A 19,452-nucleotide genomic window follows, 5' to 3' on the forward strand; every position below is an offset into this window, starting at 1 on the left:
TAAAGATTAATTAAACCCCAAACTGCCAGTTCGAGCTGCGTGATGACAGCAAGGCCCTCGCAGCCATAAACCTGCCAAGAAGATGGACCTAAAGGGAGCTGCTGGGAAAAGGCTGCTCTTGAATCAAGCCGATAGCGCTGCTCCCATCACCTTGTTCCATTCCCTTTGGAAGCGGTGCCGTGGCCCGCACGTGGGCACTGCATGTAATGAATGTCTCAGCCCTTAGCCTTGGGTTAAAACTCTCGCTGAAGCTGGCTGCAAAAGTCCATCCGTGCACCCTGATCACATCTCCTTCTCCTCAGGGCTTCCCAGGTGACATTGGCCCACCAGGAGAAAACGGTCCTGAAGGCCTGAAGGTGAGCGGAGCAGAGATTGGAGCAATGTGTGGGGTGGGAAGCAGCCAGGGAAAGCAAAGTAGTGGGAAAGGGGGGGAGAGAGAAAGCCCTGGAGGTTCCTAAAGATTGTCCCAGCCAGCGTTTCAGCTTGGTCTGTTTGGCTTGAGGCCCCTCCAAGTGCAGGGTTTTCTTTTTCTGTAACAGAATTGACATTGGATGATGTCCCGTGGCTGTGAAAGAGACTTTCTCATTTTAATTGCCCTTCTGAGCTTGTGTTTCTGTCTTCTGAGTATCTTTTCCTTCGGCTTTTTCTCAGGGAAAGCCAGGAGCACGAGGTTTACCTGGGCAGAGAGGACTGCCTGGACAAGAGGTGAGTGTCCTCGGACCAAAAAAGCAGCTTGGATTTAAGGAATAATGTTGAATTTTGAAGATTAATGAGCGCTGAAATGGTGCCTTCAACTTGAAATCCTTCAGTGCCTCTGAATCTGGACGCAGATGCTTGTATTCAGCAATCAGAGACTTGTGGAAGAAGAGTGTCCCTTAAGCTGTGAGCTTTGTTTCCAGTCGCCTGCATCTGCTGACCCTAAACTCTACATTGGCTTTTTAATGTCTATTTCCTCCAGACCCACACAGAATGGGTGTTAAGGCCCTTTTCCCTGCCCATCCCCTTGTGCAGCCATGCCCTGACCTGGCTTTTGCTTTTGGCTCCTTTTAAGTGTGTTTTATTCCAACTGAGACCTGCAGACTCCATGCAATATCCTTTCGTAAAGGGAGTGCATAGATTAGAATCGCTCTTCTGCAAAGGTTCATGTGCCCCAGCATCTCAGAGCTTGCTGCTTTCTCTTATCACTTCATATGAAAACTTGAAGCTTCATTCCTGTTGTGGTCACTAAGGAGCAAATGTCATTGATTTAATGGAGCTGCAAATGCTTTATATATACTGTAAGGCCTGAGTCCTTTCTATTTGTCCTGTTGTAACCCCAGTGACTTCAATGTAGTTTCTTCTCCTTCAGGCCAGTGTAAGCTGTTTGTCCAGTCATGAGAGATTGTGCAAATAACACTGAGTGCACACATGGGCAGGAGCTCATTTTAACAGCACTAATAACTCCTAACTTTTTCTGGGAACTCTTTTGCTTGGTCCCTAAATGGGATTAATGCAAATTAGCTCATTTATTTGCACTGAAATAAGGGGAAAAAAAATATTCCAGGCAATTTACAAAGGCAATCAAAGCCCTGCATTCCAGGTTCACCCAGGCATGACCAAGCTGCCTTCAATTTACCCTAGTTAGTGAGTGTAAAAGTAAAACTGAAGACATGGGCATGGAGTTTGCATGCCTGTGCCTTTACCACTGTGGTTACCCAAGGTCAAGGTTGTGTGTTACAACGCCTTTAGAAATGGGGTGCGTTGTGGGTGGCTCGTCTGAGCCCATTGAGCTTGGAGCCTGGTTTCCAGTCCTATCTTCATCCTGCCAGCTCGTGCCACCAGGGCTGACCACCTAAATGAGAGCAGCCAGAGCTGCCAAGGGCGCTCCTCTCTTGGCAGTTGGTTTTAGACACTTGAGATGACTTTTGTGAAGCTTAATTGAAGGTCTCTTAGAAACTGCAAATCTGATCCAGTCACATTAGAAACTGGTGCAGAGCCAAGGGAAAGGACTGGGTCCAATTGCTGCGTGAGATCTTGAGATAGCTCCATCCTGCGGCATGTGTAGTCCCGTTTGGAAGCAAAAGGGAAAGCTTCCCATGGCTGCCAAACAGTTCTGTGGGAAGTTTTGTAACACCCTTTTTGTGGGGGGGGAAAGAAAAGGGAAGAGAGAAAAGTAGACAGCTCTACAGCATTCGTATCCCTGCCAAATCAAAGGAAACAGAGTGATGCGAGCATGTCCAGGGTACCACATGGGCCATAGCCAGCCCTTGATAGACCAGATCAGCTGGTATTGATGTCGGTCAAATTTTGGATGGCTTTTGCTGGCAAAACTTGACTTTTATTATTATAAAATAATATTAAGTAATATGACATATTATTGTTTTCCATGAGATGGGGAAGGGTGCTGAGCTGCCTGCTCTGAGATACAGAAGGACTCGGCTGTTAAAGGTGGCAGCTGAGCACACAGCCTGTGTTTAACTGCTGCTCGTGCTGCAGACCTTTCGTTCTTGCTGCATGGTAAATACAGATTTTGTCACTGCTTTGCCTTTGATTTCCATCTCTTGTCACCTCAGGGAGATGAAGGACCCTTAGGACCACCGGGAGTCCCTGGTCCAGAGGTAGGTTTCAGTGGTTTATTCAGTTACTATCAACTAACTAATGCAATTGTAGTTAAATTAACATAGAGCTTCAAATCGCTTGGTTTGGGGAGTGATTTGCCCTTAAGAAATATTGTCTTGTCCAGAGCTTAGTTTGACTGCTTGATGCAGGATCGTTCAAGTCAAGGAAGTGCCTTGCACACAGGGTGTTGAATGGGACTCTATAACTTTCTTGAAGTCTCAGATTGTGAAAATTCCTCTAATATTTAAAGAGCTCATCCTCAAAATCAAGCACATTGACTGGAAACCATCTCTGTAAGCAGCCCTGATGTTCCTTCCTTGACTCACAGTGCTTTTCAACAAGTGGAGGGAAAGCAACTAAAAAGACCAGTGAGAGAATGTGCTTTCCTCCTGTGTTGCCTTGGGCTGCTGCATCTCCAGCACCTTGGATTCACAGGGTGCTTTGTGAGCATACACAGGCACACTGCTGCGACCCAGGGCAGCTGCAAGCCTTTGATATTCATTGTTTTTCCATGTATTTCAGGGTCGATCAGGCCGGAAGGGATTCCCAGGGAGACCTGGTCCTGATGGTCCAAAGGTGAGGAAAGAGTTTGTTTGTGACTGGGGAAGCAGCAGGTGGAAGGGAGGAAAGGAAAAGGGAAATGCCTTTTCTCACCTTTGCCATGCTCCAAGCTTAGGATTTTCATTCCAGGAAGGACAAGAGGAACTGAGGATTTCCCTCAGATTTTGGGGTCTCGGTTTCTGCTTGGTTTCTTCAGCAAAAGGAACGATGGTGCATTTTAAGCCATGTGCTTTATTATAAACAAGTGTGTTCCTCCTTTGATATTAACCAACTCCACCATCCCATCTTATTTTCCATTGCTGCTCCATGTTTTTGTTCTCAGTACACACCATTCCTATCGTTGCTGCCTGGAGCCATCTCAGGGCAGTCACTCCACAACCCCACACTCGAAAGGAAAGAGAAAACCCAACAAAAACAACCTCAGCAAACACTCAATAGCACAGATGTGGTCTGGCAGCACATCTGGAGTACCTGCCTACTGAGAAAATACAGCTGCCATCACCCAGAGACAACACTGCTCAGTGCTGAGCCTGGCCTCTGGGTGGCCTGTCCAGGGCCACTCCAATGGTCTTCAAGTGCCCTTATCCCTGGTGGGTTTGGAATTCTTCTCCCTCTTCCTGGTTTTCTCTTCACCCTCATTTTTCCCATTCCCTGAATTTCTCCCATCCTGCACTGTGATTTATCTCGTGTAGGTTCTTCCTGTGGTTTTCATGTGAATGCTCCATGTAATGTGCCTATGGTTGAGATTTATCAAGAGCAGGATTGCTTGGGAATACTTGGGAATACTTTGGATAAAGCCACCAGGCTGTGCCACAGGGAAGGAGACACCTTATGCCTTAATGTCTGAGCTTATGTTTTGAGTGAAGGCTGCTGTGCCACAGCAGGACCTGCTGCTTTTAGGGTATTTCACTCCAGAGCAGTAAATGCTTCTTGCTCTGGGTTATCCTTAGATCACAGCTGGATTTGTAAGGTGTTGTTTCCTGCAGGTGTCCCACGATTCACACACAGCAGCAAAACTAAAGGTGTACCAGGAACCACGTTGTGCTGCTGAGGGTCTGCACCAAGTAACCTGTGTGCCTTGTCTCTTCTTGTCCTGCAGGGTGAGCCAGGAAACCGTGGCCGACCAGGGAAGGTTGGTGAGCAGGTAAACTCCTTGTGTTCCTTGTCTGTTTGCCAATCTCCCATGTAGTGTCTCCCACATGACCAGAGGGGACAGTAGACAGGGGTTTCTTGTTACCTCAAACCTGTCTATGGTCCTGGTGCTCCAGTGGAGTGTTCTTAGTCTGTGTGAAGCTCTTGGTGAACAGCATTGACAGTAACCATCGTGTCTGCTTTAAACTGGAGGGTTTCCCATAAGCAGGGTGATAAAGCCACAGCTCAGGTGGATGTGCTGTCAGTACTGGCAGCAGTACAGCCCATATAAGCAGTTGCGCTTCTCCAGGAGGCAAAGAAATGGTCATGAAAGAGATTGTGGATTTCTGTGTATTCCTCCTATGCCTAAAATGGCAATTTCCAGGCTTTGCCTATGTAGGTTTTAAAGATGGGATCCTCTGCTTTGAGTGCTCCAGTGCTTTGACATTGCTTCTCAGAGCAAAAGAGATCGCAGCTGCAGAAACCAGACCCTGAGGAAGAGAGGCACTGAGCAGCATTTCATTGTGTGGAAGAGAGAGCATCCTGCTGGGGTAGCAGGGGACATGCATCATCCCTGTAGGCTTCGGATGAACCACAGGCATCAAGGAAACAGCAGCCACAGAGCCTCCAACATGTTCTCTGTGTTCCTACATGGCCATACTAAACTGGCTGGAGCGGACAAAGAGGGTTTTGCTTCCCAGCACAGCTGTGCTCCCAACGCTTTCTCTGCGGATGGTCAACAGGTTTGGGTTGGGTTGGATTGGTTTAGCTTGCCCCAGTCTTTCTGGCTCTTCTTTTCCCTCTATGCAACAGCTGGGGGTTGCTTCACCCATGGGTTTCTGAGCAAGCAAGCCCAAAACCCGAAGTGGATCCTTTTCAAACACCATCAATCTGATGCATTGCAGTCTATGTCAAAGATAGTTATTTCTATCTGAAAATTAGAGCTGTTCCTATATGACAGTTAATAATTTACTCCATGAACAACTGAAGAAGCAAAGCTGTTCCACACATCTATCAGATTTATCAGTTCAGCTTTATCTGCAGCTCTGTCAGAGTCTGTACAACCTCAGGCAACACCTACCAGTGCTCTGTGCCTCAGTTTCCCCATCTGCGGAAGGCATGATACAGCTCTGAGCAGTGCTTTGCACAGCACCTCCTGTTTTCAGGTGGATGCTGCTGTGTTACAGTGCAAAGCAAACACTTAGAAGTGTTTGGAGAGCCTGAATAAGAGGTTGTGCTCCAAGGACAAAGCATCATTAGCAGCATTAGTCTTTAACGTCCCGCAGGACTGACCTTGGATGAAAACTGTAGGCACTGCTCACCCAAAGGAAAACACAGCTGGCCTTCGCCAGCACTGAGACCAGCACAGGGGTATGAAAGCTGCCTGTATTATTCTTACTCAATTAGTCTCTGTCTCGAAATATCACACAGAAAGAGTTTCCATTTCCGCACCAGTCAAGTCATTAGAACAGAAATGTCACACCACATTAGTGAGAAATAACCTCCTTCCCCATCACACCTTCGCTGAACAGGGCTGGAGTGTTGGGGTTTCAGTCCTCCCTCCACCCTAAGCTTCAGTGTTTGCTGTTGGGGCTGGGTTGGTTTTCTGCAGGGCTCTGAGAGGTGGGGCTACCCAGGTCACTTGGCACTAAAAGGCACTTTCACCTCATCCCTGTTTTCCCTTGTGGAGGTCTTGGTGTTCCCTATTCCATGGGCACAATAAAAGTGGTCAAGCTCCAGATGTGCTGCCCTTCGTATGGGTTCCATCTGACCGGAAACCTTCAGCATTAACAACACGATAAACCATCAGCATCCATCTCGTTGGAGCTCTCTTCCCTTTCTTAGGGACATCTATTTAGGCAAACATGAGAGTTTCTGAAAGGTTTCCAGTGACACTTGAGCTCTCATTGGAAAAATGGGGGTTTAAGCCACATTAAGGCAGTCCCTGATGTGTTTCTTTTCCATTGCAAGGACACTGACTCAGGAAGTTCATTCATAAGATGCTTCTTGTCTCCATATGCTGGAAGCACTCCAGCTGCTGGGCTCCCCTGTACCCTGGAAAAGCGTGATTTAACCCTTCCTTGCCAGTAGATGGAGGCAGAAGAATATGAAGAATACAGAGCATCTGGTCCAGGCCACCAACCTCCCTGGTCCAGAGCTGGGAATGCAGGAGGATGGCACCAGGATGTCCGTGCTGATGGTCAGAGAGCCCTGTGGGAGAAGCAGCACCCTACAGCAGGCAGGACAGCAAAGTGGGAAGGGGGCCCATGGACCCCCCTGCGCTGCACTAGAGATGAAAACACCAATGAAGAGCTGTGACTGAGGCTACAGTTGACCTACGTCCTTAATGGGAAAGGGAATATGTACCCATATATATCCATATCCATATATATATATAAATAATATATACGTGGAATACCAGGAACAGCTTTTTCAATCCCTCCTCCTATACAAGAAGTGTCAGTCCTGCATGGCAATGTTAGGGTCAGCCATGCACCCATCACACCGTGCTGGGAAAGGCACTCACTGCATGGGTGTCTCTTCCTTTGAAGGGGAGGCATGTTGTCCCAATATCAAATATAGTCTAAAACAATATGTTAAAGGAAACCAGCACCATCGTTTACCTCCTTAATGTGTTTTCCTTGCACTGCTCTTACAAAGGAGGCATGTACTGCAATGTCAGCTTTACAACTGGGCTCTGACATGTGGAGACGCAGATTGACTTGACCAAGTTCAAATGGATCACCAAGAACCAAACAAGGAATTGCACCAATGTTTCCCAATTAGAGCAGCACCTATCCCAGTGCATTTACCTTCTCCTCCAGAGCATCTTCCTGACGCCAGCCTCTCATTCAGTGATTTATGGGCACCGTAGTGAATGCAGCCTCTTTGCTGTGGCGAGGTGTTTTGTCAGCATGTCTCACTCCAAGATGGCCCCACATCAGTTCTGAGCCTGGCACAGAGTGGGTTAAACCCCTTGGGTTTCTTTGCGGGTCAGAGCATCCTCCCTTAAACTGTGATATTTACTGTTTTACTTTCCCTTTCTTTCATCTGAATGGGAGGATTGTACATTTACTCCCTCCCGGCCTTTGTCCCTGGTTTGTTTTGTTTTGAGTTCTAGCGAACCAGTAACACAGAAAGGGCCATGATCACTTCCTGCTGGGAGCGACTGGCGGTCCCGTCCCTGGGAGACCCTGCTCACGCTGGGCTCGCCTTTCGGTTGCTGCTCTCAAATGGGCTATGATTTATGCAAGGCTTCATTGCTGACTTGCTCTCTGTTGATGCAGCCAAGACGGGGGGGGGGGGGGGGGGGGGGCTTAATTATGACAGGGCTGGATAATAAATGGGGAAAGCCAGACAGGAGTTCGGAATTACAACCCACCAGTCCCCCCCTTTTCCTTCCCTCCAAGCCCCCAGCAGCTATTTAACAATCTCCATCCCTTTTCCACCATGCCCTTGGCTGGGGAATAGAGCAGACTGAATCACGAGCGACATGCTGAACTCCTTGTCTAATATAAATGTTTTACATTCTTTCCTGTACACTGTGGGCCTTCAGCAGGGCAGCCACCGCTGCTGGGACTTCACGTGCATCATTACACACACTGCCTGGAGTCGTGTTCGATGCAGGGCTTCTTTTCTACCCTGGGAACCTGGGACAAGTATGTTATGCTGCAGCCATTTTAGTCTAATGGCCACAATTCATGCCTGTTTCCGTGTAATATTTGCCACCAGTGGCTTTTCTGGTTCTTAAAACCTAAATCTTTTGCTGCTTGTATTCCCTTTAGTGGCTATCCCATTTTGGCCAGTGAAGAATACCATTACCCAATCTCCTCCAGTTGTTTCATATACTCCAAGTAATTTACTGAGATTTATTTTGCCTGGACGTATCTATCTCAATTTGTGTCTGCTTGCAGACACAGCAATGTTAGTTCATTTAGCCCAGGGCAGACAGTATTGGCTGCAGACACTACAGAGCTACCGTGCTGAATGCCTGGCCACGTCACAGGGTCCCAGCTCTGCTGTATCACTTTGGTCCCTACTCTGTTATGGAAGTTCCTCTTGCTGGGTACATCAATGACACCTTCCCTTGAGCAGAAACATGATGTACCAGTGCAGACAGCATTTTCCCTCGTTTTGGAGTGAAAACCAAGCCAGGAATGCAGCTGTGCTCCCCTTCCATCCTGACGCTTATCCGTGTCTCAGGTGCATGTTTGCCTCTACCCAGCTTGTGCTGGCACTGATGGGTTTCTGCACAAGCTGTGATTGCAAATGGCACTTGTGTGACAGCGAGAGGGGTCTCAGGAGGGTGTTGGGTTTGTAGGCTGCTTGTCCTGCTGCAACCAGTGCTCTGCAAACCATCTGCAGACCTCACTGAGTTGTCTGCGAAGCACAACCAGGACGTCTTAGATTCCTTAGGGATGTTTTAGGGTTGGAGCTGATGCTGCTGTGAACAGATTACTTGTCAAGCCTGAGTCTGGATATGCAATGTGTGCTTGAAACGGCCTTGTTCCGAATGGTGACATTTGCTGCAAGAGCATGGATCTGCCTTCTTCTCCAGGGACTGAACCAAGTAACCCAGAAATATCTTAGAAAGCATCTTCCCAAGGAGAGAGTTGTGCAGGTTTTCTGATAAGCTGGAAATGAAGGAACAGATTTATTCTTTAATATCTTATTTTTACCTAGCAATGTGTTTCCTTGTTTCACCTCATTGCTTTGCCACTCTCTCCTCTGCCTTAACATTTGCCTTCTTTGTGGAAAACATCAATAACTGGATAGTTACGTATCTTATGTCTAATTGAAAGGATAATTGATGCAGCAGCCTTCAGCAATGCCACCCAGTGGCAACCTTGCATATGCAGATACTGTGAATTTGCCAGTTCTCCCTTTGGTTCCTGCATTGGGCAACCTGCTTCTGAGCCCAGGCCACCGTGCTCCCACAGGCATCTTGTCCGTGCAGTCTGGCTGCAATGGCACACTGTGCACTGGGACTGCTTCAGCTTCACACACAGTAGAAACCATTCCAGTGCTGATGTCAGAAGGGTTGGTGACATCAAGCCCTGATGGGATAGCAGAGATTTCCTGGTGGTAGCTGTCTTCCCGTGTTAATCGTTTCCATCACGGCACAGTGACACGCTGGTTTCTTAGGGCATCATCTCTGGATGAATTTCTAACTCAAGCAGCTAACTCCAGGCTCTGACGTTCCTGCTGAGCTCTCTGCCTTCTCTCATGAGCTTTTCCAAGCGATTTCCATCTGGATGTTGCTCCCATACAGAGTGTGACAAGGGCTGTGCTGAGCTCAGAGTGTGGCTGCTCCTACAAGCGGCGAAGCCCGCTGAGCATCCGAGTGAGAGATGCTTTTGTTGAGCCCATCAGCACGCCTCACTGAGGAGCTCCTGTGTCCAGTGACGTTCAAAAGCTGATGTTTAATTGCACCATGTGAAGAATGTTCATGCATGAAGTCTCTCAGTGTCTGGAGTCACCATCAGAAGCCATTCCCTCTAAAAGTCATTGGAGAGTGACCTGCGTCGTGCTATATGTCTCTGAACGGGTCCGATGAGCTTCACACGTACAGGAGCATTGCAACGAGGCTGGTTATTTTGTGCTGCAGCTTTATCTTGTGAGTGTAACTTCATGGACAGAGAGAGCTTTTGGTGGCAGGAGGAGTTGCACAGCCTGTGAGTAGGCTGCTCTCTTGGTGCCAGATCCTCCTCTGTAGCTGGACGGTATCACTTCACCCTGTCAACGCACAGATGGCAACACAACCACAGCAATGCATAGGCTGCAGAGAGCTCCTGTGAGCTTCACGCACATCAGCCCAGCTGGGAATGGATAAGAAATGAACCAGGAGTACAGACAGGAAACGTTTTGCTCCTTTTCTTGCTGTTACCCAAGAAAGGAGACATCAGGGTGAAAAGCACTCCCTTTTCTGACCCCAGAGGTTGCCTTGCTCATGTAGCTTATTCCCCAGTTGTGCTGGTTCATGGTGAATGCTGTCTTGAGTGTGTCACTTGAAAACCTCCCTGATGCTGAAATGAAAAGCTGAGATGCGGTTGCATAGGGGAACTTGTCAATTTATTATGAAGATTTCAAGTTATTCTAAAAGGGAGGAAGGGTAGGACAATACCACTGGAGAATCCATCTCCTGCCTCTCACTTGCTCAGCAGCCACCTCCCAGTACCAGCCATGTTGTTGGCTGAAATCAAACAAGCTGGGTGATGGTCTTATTTGATACCACCTGTGCCAAAAATGGGCAGGTTATGCAGTGTTTCAGTAGGAGATGAATCCTGTTAGTTAGAAGCTCATAGGAGGAACTAAATATCTATCTCCCAATGACCCTTGCTAGGACTAGGGATGAGACCATGAGAGTCATGCAAAGAAAACATATACCGTGGCAGAGAGGTGGTCTCTTACATCTCTAGAGCCAGAAACCTGCTGAAGCCAATGGAAGCTGCTGCGTTTTAATTCTCAGGAACCATAGCTTGAGATTGTGTCTGTTTCCATCTTCCTAATTAAAAGCAGTTGTGTTTGTTTCTTCTTTATCCCAAACACTGTTAAACCCTGACAAATCCTGAGCTTAGACTGGTGCGTTCTTTTCCCAAGGTAGTTTGAGCAGCATGTTAGATCTGCTGCTCTGCTGGTGTCCTCACACCTTTATTCCCTACTGATATCCCAACAGCACGACACTACCCAGGGCAAAACCAGTCTGAACAAGGGCTTGAGGCAGCTCAGATTAACCCGGAGGAAGTCTTTCCCAGTACAGTTGAAAGGACAGCAGCTCTCAGACTGTGCAACCCAGGAGCTCCCGCTATGGATGCTCTTGGAGAAGTCGCACTGACGTTTTGGGGGATGCTTGGAAAACAAAGCCACACGATGGAGTCGGCCTTTCTATGGAACGTGCTCAACTCATCCCCTGTGCTGTGTGTTGTGGTTCCTGCAGATCCGAGTGCTGCCGTTCCAGCTGGCGCCTAAAGCAGAACCAGCTGTGGACTTAGACATTCCCATGGCCGGGAGCAACTCTGTCCGCTCTGGTAGCCAGTAGGAATTACTGAGCATTATATGAGGGATGCTGTGCTATTTCAACCAGTAAAGGTGGAACCAAAGGAACTGTTTACTTTCTCAGCACATAAAACTGAAAGTTTAATTGTGCTTTTCTCTTTCCTCAGGGTCTAATGGGGTTCATTGGTCCCGTAGGGGAGCCTGGAATAGTGGGAGAAAAGGTAAGGCTGTTTGCAATGAATTGGTGGTTGTAGCTTTTGATGGAGACTGGGGTGGGAAGAATATTGTGGGGATGTAAGTGTCAATGCAACACCCAGCTGGGAGTGCAGCACATGCAGGGTGGTTGAGGTAGTCTTGGGCCAGGCAAAAAGCATCCGCTTTGCATCTTCTCCAAGGAGGTGCTGTCAGATGTTCTCTGAAAAGCTAAGTTTTATTGATTCATAACCTGCCACAAAGCTTGTGTTTGACAGTTCTGGCTTTGCTGGGAATAAGGGACTCACCAGCCCTGCGTTCCTGGTCAAGGGAGGAATCCAAGGAGGTTATGTTATGCTGTTTGTGCTCACAAGCCCATGCTGAGTTGCCAAAGGGGTCACACAGGACCAGGGCCGAGCCTGCATTGAGGTCTCAGCAATTCCTCAGGTACCAGAGTGCAGCTGCCCATTTGAGCAAAGGCCGGTCCAAATCCTTCCCTTTATCTTTGATGAGAACCATCCTGTCTGGCTGCCCCTTGTATTGGGCACGGTCCTAAGGGCTGGTGCCCTCTTGTGTGCAGCACAGATGCATGCTGCTTTCAGGAAGAAAAACGCCTTTACTTCCCATAAAAATGTAACTGGGGCATTAATTTGTTTTCTACTAGTGTGTAAAATCCTGTTCAGGGGTAGCTTCCAAAGACAACTCATCTTTGTCATTCCTTGTATCTCAGTTGCCGACTGCTGGGTTTCATCGGTGGTTTAATTATTCACAGTCCAGCCGTAAAGATAGTGAAGAACATAAAATGATGCATCCCACACATCCATTCCCTCTCTCTCACTTCTATTACTTCAAGCCCTGTCCTCTGGGTAATGATGTAAAGGCTCTGTGACAGTTGTGCTGCGTTTTATGGCCTGTCTGCAGCAGGCTTTGGAAAGCCCGTTACACGAGATGCTCTCTGGTGGGGCAGAGAAGCAGGCTCAGTCCAAGGCACACAAGAACTAAAAGGAATGGCATGGTGTGAGCTGCGTTTTACTGAAGGGAAAAAGAAGAATAAGGAGGCTGTGATGTGTCCAAGGTGGTTCCACATTAAATCAGAGCCTGAGTGAGCTGTCTCAGTGACAACTGTAGCCCTGAATTGAATGAGGAATAAGGGATTTACAATGCAGGAGACATGGGAAGACGTTTTTCCCCACTCCAGTAAATTAACAACTGGCCCTATGACTTCTATGCCAATGCCTTGACCACATGAGCAATCCTCATCTTGCAGATTGATGACATGGTGATGTTACATTAGCGTCAAGGCAAACCCGGGCTGTCCTTTTGGAATCTGCCCTAGGAAATCCTCAGCATGGCTGTGATTTCAGTCAGACTTCTCTACCAGGACAAGCTTAAAGATGACAGAAATAACTATCACCAAAACCTCAACCAGGCCTCCAGTTGGCATAGCATCCTACAGCTTACTATGCTGTTGTGAGCTAAATGAAGTGGGAAATATGCTTTCATTAGACATAGCTGAGTCAGCAATCTCTGTCCCGAGAGCTGCAAAACTTCAGCCTGAAGCCAGTAGAATCCAAAGATTATCAAAGAGAACAATACAGTTAATACTTACTTAATAAAATCCATGCATTCAGGGGGAGGAAATCCTTATATTGGTTTACAAGGGCCAACTGGTGACAACACCAACTCTGGGGTTTGTTTTTAATAAGCTGCTTAGAGGCCAGGAAATATTCCCCCTTACCCTTTAGCTGTTGGAAGGTAGGTCAGACTCTGGGCGTAAACTACTTGGCAGCATTTGCTAACCTCTCCTTCCTCATCCCCCCAAGCACACAAACATAATACACCTAATTCCCAGCGCATTACTGGGGCTGAGAGGCATAGCAGAGGCAGTCGTGGTGGTTAATTGCCACTGTCTCCAGAAAGGAGTAGTTGATGTCCCATCACCAAACCCTTCAACTTGCCCTTGTGTCAGTGGGGCACAGAGGTGCTCATTGAGGTTTACACCCCTTGGCTGAGCTGTAGGACCAGGGGTGTACTCATGGGAAGTGAGATGTGGGGATAAAGAAGGCTTTTGGAATGATGTTAAGTTCTTTAATGGCAAACAGTGGTTTGTTTTAAAAGGGGTTGTGTTGTCAGGGTGGGCTGTGAAGCTCTGAACATAAATGAAGGTCTCCAGATTGTTGCTGTTTGCACTGTGGCCCCAGGATGAGCCACAGGATAGGGAGTCCCCCCAGAACGCCTACAGTCTCCTCCTGGAAGCACCAGCCCTGTGTTCCAGGCAGCATCTCTAGTGTTTCCCAACTTGATTCCCTGCTCTCAGCAGGGCTTCATAACCACAGCTTTCAAATCCATGCCTCTAAACACACCAGGATATGTAAGGGTTATGATACTGCAGAACAGAGAGGGATGTCGTGCCTTAGGTGGGAAGAGATGGAGATCTCCTGGGATCCAGTCCTAGCACTACCCTGAGTAGAAGGTGGTCTTGTGTGTATTTCTTGTTTCTTGTCCCTCAATGGTTTGATGGCAATAACAAAGTCCCCTCTTATGGGACATGGAGGATTAACTAATTCTTGCTGAAATCCTTCAACTCCTCAATGAGATGGATGCATGAAAACGGGTGATGATTATTCTGCACTGGAAGCCTTTCTGGTAGAAATCTGATGGCAATTTGTGGGTGTTTCAGTTGTTTCATTGCTCCAAATCCCTGTTGCTGCCAGCTCAGCGTGCTTGTCAGCAAAAGCCCTCACTCTTCCCCATGTACCTGTGTCTCCCCAGGGTGACCGTGGCTCAGTGGGACCCCCAGGCCCTCCAGGAATCAAGGGGTCGATGGTAAGGAGTAAGTCTGCATTCTCTCGCTCCTGCTGCTGCCTCTTTCTCTCTGTCCTAGCGAAGGATGCAGCTTCTCCTGGTCTCCTACTTCCATGACAACAAACTCTTCCTGTCTCTGGGGATGGGAATGTCCATTGGCCTGGGTGTTGAGCAGCTGTGTTCAGCAGTCTCCCCTTCAGAGAAACACTGGGTTTTGACATGCTCTGCAGCTCCATCAGCTGGAGACCTGTTGTGCCAAGTAGAGATAACCAGGAACTGCAAGCTACAGCACCTGAAGGATTGTTTGTCTTCAAGCATCCTGGCTACTGAACAGACAGGGAGCAGGGATCTGTTGTTCACATCCCACACTGTTGCCAGGGGCAGCTAGAGATGCAGGATTGCTTATGCACAGTGCTATATGAAGTTCTATTTAGAGAGTTTAACAGAGGGGACCTCAGCAAGACCTTGTCTTGCTCTGATACCTCCCATCTACCCTAGTGCAAGGCCCAAAGACAGAATGTCATATTAATTCAGCCCATTCTCTTCTGGGCTGTTCAGATAATCTATCTGCTTATGTGGCTAGCAAAGTCGGAGATGGGCTTTTGACAGTCTGGCCTGCTTCATCTACCCCTGAGCAATATTACCTTGAGAAATAACAGACCTGCCTGCCCTTGCAAGCAACCAACAATGCCTTTTTTCCTGCCTTCCCACTTGGAGGAAGAAGGGCTGAGCATTCACAGCAGGCATGCTCTTCTTCTTCCTTCCCTTCTAGGGGCACCCTGGAACACCAGGAGGAGTGGGGTTTCCCGGGATCCCTGGACCAACAGTAAGTAAAGGTTATCACACCTTGTAATGCTACACAGCATCCCTTATCCTGGGCATTCACAGTGTGGGTCAAGCAATTATGTACCAGTTGGTTTGACACAAGAGAGATGCTGAAATGGATGGGGCATGTGTGGGAGCAACATGGGAAGAGATGCTAAGAAGAAAAGAGGGGTTTAATTAGAACTTTTGTAGCCCATTTCTCTAATGGGACATCCAAAACTCACAATGCAGCCTCAGGACAGGAGCTCACTAGCTCAAGGTATTATCACAAGGCTGGGAATCGTTGGCAGGATGGTGACCATATCTTGTGATACAGCAGCTGTATCCCGCTGAGGATGCACTGTGCATCCTCAGAGACCCTCACTGGAGTGAGAGGAGCAGCTGCCCCCGGATGCACCCTCCATCTGGACGGACTCATCTGGTCCATGTGCTGTGGCTGGAGCGTGCAATTGGTGTGGAGGTCGATGTTAGCATGGCTCCAGTTTCCCACAGCCGTTGCTCAGATGGAGCTCCAGCTCTCCCAGCAGCACAGATGGAACTGGAACCAGCAGTTCTGGTTGGGCACAGGGAATGGATTTTGCTCACTGTGTGAATTCCCACAGTGTTGTTAGCTGGGATGAAGATCAAGTCATGAAATGCCCAGGCAGTGCCAAAGGTTTGGCCTCCGGATCAGCAGCTCTGCCTGATACGGGGATGCTCTGGGATGCTCTGGGACCACCAGCTGCAGCCAGTTGCTGCCTGGGGTGAGATTTCACACTTGCAAGTCAATGGAGGTGAAGGAAACAAAAGGTCTGAGGTCAAGCAATACCTCGGGGTGACCCATCCCTAGCTGCAGAGCAGCAATGTGGCGTGACGTTGCCTGCAGCCCCCAGCGATGAGCTGCTCCATAGCACCTCATGGCAGCAGTTGCTGCTGACAGAAGTCTGGGAGGCAGATGGATATCTCCAGATGTCACTTTTGTAGCAGCTTTCCCAGCATGTTAGCTGCTTGCTCCATGCCTGTTATCATGGGGGAGGACAGGAGTGCACCCTTGCCGAGGTGGGCTCTGTACTGGCTCTGTGGCAGAGAGCTCCTCTCCTGAAGCACTGCCTAATGCACTGCTAGTACCTTTAGCTGACAGTGAGTTTTGTCTGTCTTACTGGGGGACGATGACAGCAGAGTTGAGGCATCAGCTCTGACTGGAGATGCTGAAACCTCTCTGCAGAGCTTTGGATGCCGAGGCTGTCCCCAGGTTCTTCCATTTCCTTCAGTTCCCTGTTCTCCTGCAGGCAAATAACAAGTTCATCCAAGCAAAATGTTTCCTCCAAGGCTGTATTTTCAAAAGCCATAATTCACTTGAGTCCAACTTCCCCACAAAGCCAGTAAATCAAATAATCCCCTAATATCACATCCCCTCTCATTAATTCCAGCTGTTTCCGCCTGTTTCTCCACCATTCGTTGCTTGTTTTTCAAGGTAGACCTGAGCTACGCTGTTGTTGTTTGTCCTAAACTGTTAAAATCTTTGAGATTAAGCCTTAGAAGCTTTGATGGCTGATTCATTCAGTAGAGGTTGATTGGGAATGGGAAGCAAAGGTATAGTCAATGATAGGAAACTCCTTGATTACAGCTCACTGAGCCTTGTGGATTCTTTTTCCCTCTTCTGGCTCACCATCATGGTGTATCTTTTGTGTTAATACACAGTTTTAATACATAGGCACTCATCTTCTCCTAAGCAGTTCCTTGCCGTTCTCAGCATGCTGTCTAGTCTTTCCCTCCCCACTTTGCCTTCACAATGAATGTGTCTGTGCTTGTATTTTCATAAGCTCTTCTGGATAGGCTGACGCTTCCAGGAGGATATTCCAGACACCAACTGAAATATCATTTCAGTATGTTTTATCACAAAAAAATCTCTATTTAAAGCAGGCATCTGACACATCTACTGCTTGTCTGTGCCAGTCACTACTGACCTCATGAGCAAAACCGGGATTTACTGTGATTACAAATGGAGTTACAGTCAACTAGCTTGAGAGAGAACAGCTAAGCATCTGTATTCTGCCTTTCCATGCCATGCAGCAAGATACCTCCACCCCAAAAGCAAAACCTTTACTAGTGGCAGTGGTACAAGCAGTAGGAAGACCACAGTCTGGTTTTGTTCTGATCCTTGGTGGAGTTTGCAGTGTTGGCATTTGGTTAAAGCTATTCATGTATAAATAGCAAAACTTGATGTGGAACATTTGAGAGAGTAAGAATGGAATGTGTCATTTTGAGGTTTTCTGACAGCAGAAAGGCACTAATTTTAAATACAGGGGGGTTAAGTTATAATGCAGAAATAAGTCCTGTTAATTGTTCATATCCCTTAATTTTTGAAACTGGTAAGTATTCTAACAGAGAAAAAAAAGCTGTTCCATTTTCTTCTGTTTTCTGTATGCACTTTAATGAATGAAATGTGCATAAATCCATGTTACAAGAGAACCTGAAGCTTTTCTGTAAGTGTAAGAACAACAGGATCATCCGCAACACCAACAGTCCAAATCTATCTGGCAGCATGAATATTTATACAGCACTAAGAGGGCAACAGTTGCTTGAGGATAAAATCGGTATTTGGCTGAAAAGGTCAAGCTTGGATACATAAGATGAGGTGTCTGATTCTGTATTTGGATAAGTGAGAAACAGATCCTGGTTGTTATTATTTCTGTACAGATACTGAGCAACAGCTGCTTTTAATAGCTTCAGAGGGTATTCTAAATGTTCGACTTCAAATCACTTCAAATCGCTCACCATTTAAACAGATAATGGGCTGCAGATACTTAAGTATACAAACACCAGCCAGGATCCTGGGCCTAAATGTTCTTGATCCAAAGACAATCAGTGAGTTAAAAAAGAACCACTAATAGGAAAGCAAATACGGGAATGTCTTTGGTGAGGGTTTCGTGAGCCAACCTGCTGGTCAAGGGTCTGCATCTCAGGCTCCTGCAGATCACATCAGGATGCGGGGCTTTACCAAGATACTGCCTTCCTCCTCCTTCATCTTCATTTTGTTTCCCTTCTCCCCTTCCCAGGGTCCAGCAGGAGTCCGAGGTGCACCAGGGATGAGAGGGATGAAAGGCCGCAGGGTAAGCACTTTCCACAAGCTCTTCTCCCTCTCCTCTTTTAGCCATTGGAGAACCAGTTCTGGTGGATGAGTTTGGGGGTGTGAGGATGAGCAGCAGTTGGGGCTGAACCATCACAGCCACGTTTCTGCTGTGTGTAAAGACTGAGGTCGTTGAAGCAAGTCTTATCAGGGATGTGAATGCAAGTGATGTGTACGGGCAGAGGGGTGTCTCAGTGTAGAGTTTATTGTGGAAGCCATCCAGCTTGCCTTTTCCAACCACCTGCAATGTCAAAGAAGGGTTTATGGACTCTTTTGGTGAGGATGGTGAAGGTTTAGTCATCTGAGGATGTATCTAGGCTGGGGGAAAAGGCCAGCAAAGGTGCCTTTGCTGACATGAGAGAGAGAGCAGCTGAGATGTGGAGTGTTGTGATTTAACCAGAGGCAGGTAAAGGAGGAAATGTTATCCATGGCATAGAACAAAGAGACAAGGCAGGTAGAAATGGAGCTGACAAGGAGCCAAACAGGCTGCTCTTCCCATATCTCCCCTTTCAGTCTCACAGGATTAACATCTTCTGGCAGCGTTCCACAGGGTTATGAGAAAGGTGTGTTCTGCATTGTCAGTGCATCAAATTATAAGCACATCCTGTGTGTTTCTCTGGGTTTTTCCAGCCTGTAACACAAGGCTCTGATTTTGTCTGTGCATATGTAAGCAGCACCAAGCTGTGACCATGTGTGAATCCTTGCTCTGCCTGGAAAGAGCAGACCCCCAGCCTCGCACTGGGAAGCAGTAGTAAACAGCATCCCTGACAGTGCTGCAAGTATGTGTTACGCTGGATCAGTATTCTACAAGCGCTCTGTGTCAGTTCATGTGTGGTTCTTCCTGCCCTGTTTGGGTGACAGCTGACAGCAGAATGACCTCTAGAACCTGCCAAAGCTGCTTGTTTTCCTGCCTGTGACATCCAGCCCATGTCCCACTGAGCTCTTCAATCTTTCTTCTTCTTCAACAGGACATTTATTGCAGGAGCATCCCTGCTCTGGGTCGTTTTTCCTTGTCCGATTGCTTTACAAAGTATTAATAGCAGCACACATGGGTTCTGCTGAAGGCCCCAACAACAACATATTTTGCATTTCTTCCTCCAAAGATCTTATGGTATCTGTTTCCATGTTTCATTTTCAAAGGCATAGGCTGGAGTAAACTATATGTTTTACCCGCCCCCAGTCTCTGCTTCTACTGCAATTCCTGCTTGGGGAATTGAGAACAGCCAAGGACTGCA

The 19,452-nt window shown here is 47.6% G+C and overlaps 1 protein-coding gene across 1 annotated transcript in view; it reads left to right on the forward strand.

The window, feature by feature from the left end:
- Window positions 1-19,452, forward strand: part of COL27A1 (collagen type XXVII alpha 1 chain) — a 151,717-nt gene that overhangs the window by 80,546 nt on the left and 51,719 nt on the right. The window contains exons 20-28 of the mRNA XM_057405899.1: window positions 303-356; window positions 652-705; window positions 2,553-2,597; window positions 3,121-3,174; window positions 4,259-4,303; window positions 11,454-11,507; window positions 14,251-14,304; window positions 15,056-15,109; window positions 18,147-18,200. Of these exons, the coding sequence (XP_057261882.1) occupies window positions 303-356; window positions 652-705; window positions 2,553-2,597; window positions 3,121-3,174; window positions 4,259-4,303; window positions 11,454-11,507; window positions 14,251-14,304; window positions 15,056-15,109; window positions 18,147-18,200 (468 nt within the window). The remainder of the gene's footprint in view (window positions 1-302; window positions 357-651; window positions 706-2,552; window positions 2,598-3,120; window positions 3,175-4,258; window positions 4,304-11,453; window positions 11,508-14,250; window positions 14,305-15,055; window positions 15,110-18,146; window positions 18,201-19,452) is intronic.

Source organism: Pezoporus wallicus, unplaced genomic scaffold, assembly GCF_028554395.1.
Source record: "Pezoporus wallicus isolate ANWC-B61680 ecotype Strahan unplaced genomic scaffold, APGP_CSIRO_Pwel_v1 contig_4684, whole genome shotgun sequence".
Lineage (NCBI taxonomy): Eukaryota > Metazoa > Chordata > Aves > Psittaciformes > Psittacidae > Pezoporus > Pezoporus wallicus.